General features: G+C 54.1%; 1 protein-coding gene across 1 annotated transcript; it reads left to right on the top strand.

Moving 5' to 3' along the window:
* Nucleotides 1-815: 815 nt before the first annotated feature.
* Nucleotides 816-2,384, top strand: LOC138371603 (TRIO and F-actin-binding protein-like). The gene has a single exon (XM_069336535.1). The coding sequence runs from the start codon at nucleotides 816-818 to the stop codon at nucleotides 2,382-2,384; it is 1,569 nt and encodes a 522-aa protein (XP_069192636.1).
* Nucleotides 2,385-2,621: the final 237 nt, after the last annotated feature.

Genomic DNA, 2,621 nt, shown 5'->3' with positions numbered 1-2,621 from the left:
CCAAACTTTCATTTTTGCCTAAAATAAATTATTCGTAATATAATTTGTCCAGGATGTTAATAATTGTTGCGGATTATGACAAAATACAACATATGGATAAGGTTCCTACCCAAGTTAACTGCTTTCCTGAATTGGGCTATAGAAATGCGTTACCCCAACATTTTCCTTCATAATTACGACTAGTGTCTAGTAACATTACACTGGATTTGATCTCAATGCCATTCGAATCTATTTCTGGGATTGCAAGGATTCAATTTATCAATACCTGACTGGTAATTATCTTGTAAATTCATTTGACGTGCAATTCTCGGAACGCTGTAAACTATATCTTAGATTTTTACTCTTAAAAGGTCCACCCGAATCATCATTCTTCCTCCTCTTAGCCTAATTAGACGGTGAAAATTATTCATTTTCACCGGTAACACTTGACTGCTATGCAAGAATATTGGATCCCGTTGACGGGCAATCCACAATGTATTTTACCTCACATGTTTCCTGACGTTACATAAACAAGACCAATACTGCCGCTCGACATAGTAACCAAAATGTACATACGTTACAGCCTTGTCAAGCTTACATATTCAGCCCCAGGTTGTATTGCCAACATGCTACAGCTCTCCCGAGAATGTATACAACGTTCATAAGCTTTGATACAGTCGTGTTTTGATATAAATTGGAATAGTTATATCTGGTCAGGTCAGCACTCTGGACATTTATTATATACTCATGTTTAGGAGCACGTTATGCTACTAGGAAAATAGTTTGTCGGTGGAAAGAGTTAGATGAGGTGGTCGAGGGGTAGAACTGTTATCATTATGCATGATGGCGGGATTAAAGGCATTGCATTGGAGGATGGGGAGACATCGACGACACAGTTGCATGCAGGAGGGCCCACCACGACACAGCTGCACACAGGAGGGCCCACCACGACACAGCTGCACACAGGAGGGCCCACCACGACACAGCTGCACACTGGAGGGCCCCACCACGACACAGCTGCACACAGGAGGGCCCCACCACGACACAGGTGCACACAGGAGGGCCCACCACGACACAGCTGCACACAGGAGGGCCCCATCACGACACAGCTGCACACAGGAGGGCCCACCACGACACAGCTGCACACAGGAGGGCCCCATCACGACACAGCTGCACACAGGAGGGCTCCACCACGACACAGCTGCACACAGGTGGGCCCACCACGACACAGCTGCACACAGGAGGGCCCCACCACGACACAGCTGCACACAGGAGGGCCCACCACGACACAGGTGCACACAGGAGGGCCCCACCACGACACAGCTGCACACAGGAGGGCCCCACCACAACACAGCTGCAACCAGGAGAGCCCACCACGACACATCTGCACACAAGAGAGCCCACCGCGACACATCTGCACACAGGAGGGCCCACCACGACACAGCTGCACACAGGAGGGCCCAATACGACACAGCTGCACACAAGAGGGCCCACTACGACACTGCTGCACACACCAGGGCCCATCACGACACTACTGCACACAGGAGGGCCCTGTACGACACAGCTGCACACAGGAGGGCCCACCACGACACAGCTGCACACAGGAGGGCCCACCACGACACAGCTGCACACACGAAGGCCCACCACGACACATCTACACACTGGAGGGCCCACCACGACACAGCTGCACACAGGAGAGCCCACCACGACACCGCTGCACACAGGAGGGGGGCCCACCGCGACACAGCTGCACACAGGAGGGCCCACCACGACACAGGTGCACACAGGAGGGCCCCACCACGACACAGCTGCACACAGGAGGGCCCCACCACAACACAGCTGCAACCAGGAGAGCCCACCACGACACATCTGCACACAAGAGAGCCCACCGCGACACATCTGCACACAGGAGGGCCCACCACGACACAGCTGCACACAGGAGGGCCCAATACGACACAGCTGCACACAAGAGGGCCCACTACGACACTGCTGCACACACCAGGGCCCATCACGACACTGCTGCACACAGGAGGGCCCTGTACGACACAGCTGCACACAGGAGGGCCCACCACGACACAGCTGCACACAGGAGGGCCCACCACGACACAGCTGCACACACGAAGGCCCACCACGACACATCTACACACTGGAGGGCCCACCACGACACAGCTGCACACAGGAGAGCCCACCATGACACAGCTGCACACAGGAGGGAACCACCACGACACAGCTGCGCACAGGAGAGCCCATCACGACACCGCTGCACACACGAGGGCCCACCACGACAGAGCTGCACACAGGAGGGCCCACTATGTCACAGCTGCACACACGAAGGCCCACCACGACACAGCTGCACACTGGAGGGCCCCCCACAACACAGCTGCACACAGGAGGGCCCACCATGACACAGCTGCACACAAGAGGGCCCACCACGACACAGTTGCACACAGGAGGGCCCCCCCACAACACAGCTGCACACATTAGGGCCCACCACAACACAGCTGCACACATTAGGGCCCACCACAACACAGCTGCACACAGGAGGGCCCACAACGACACAGCAACACACGCGACATTTGCTCTCGAATACTCCTTACTTATATATATATATATATATATATATATATATATATATATATATA

This window comes from Procambarus clarkii, chromosome 4, assembly GCF_040958095.1.
Source record: "Procambarus clarkii isolate CNS0578487 chromosome 4, FALCON_Pclarkii_2.0, whole genome shotgun sequence".
In the NCBI taxonomy this organism is placed as follows: Eukaryota; Metazoa; Arthropoda; class Malacostraca; order Decapoda; family Cambaridae; genus Procambarus; species Procambarus clarkii.
Note: the sequence above shows the minus strand (reverse complement) of the source record. Positions and strands in the feature narration are given on the sequence as shown.

Coding starts and splice junctions, on each gene's coding strand:
- LOC138371603 (XM_069336535.1), top strand. CDS start 816: ATGCATGATGGCGGGATTAAAGGCATTGCATTGGAGGATGGGGAGACA.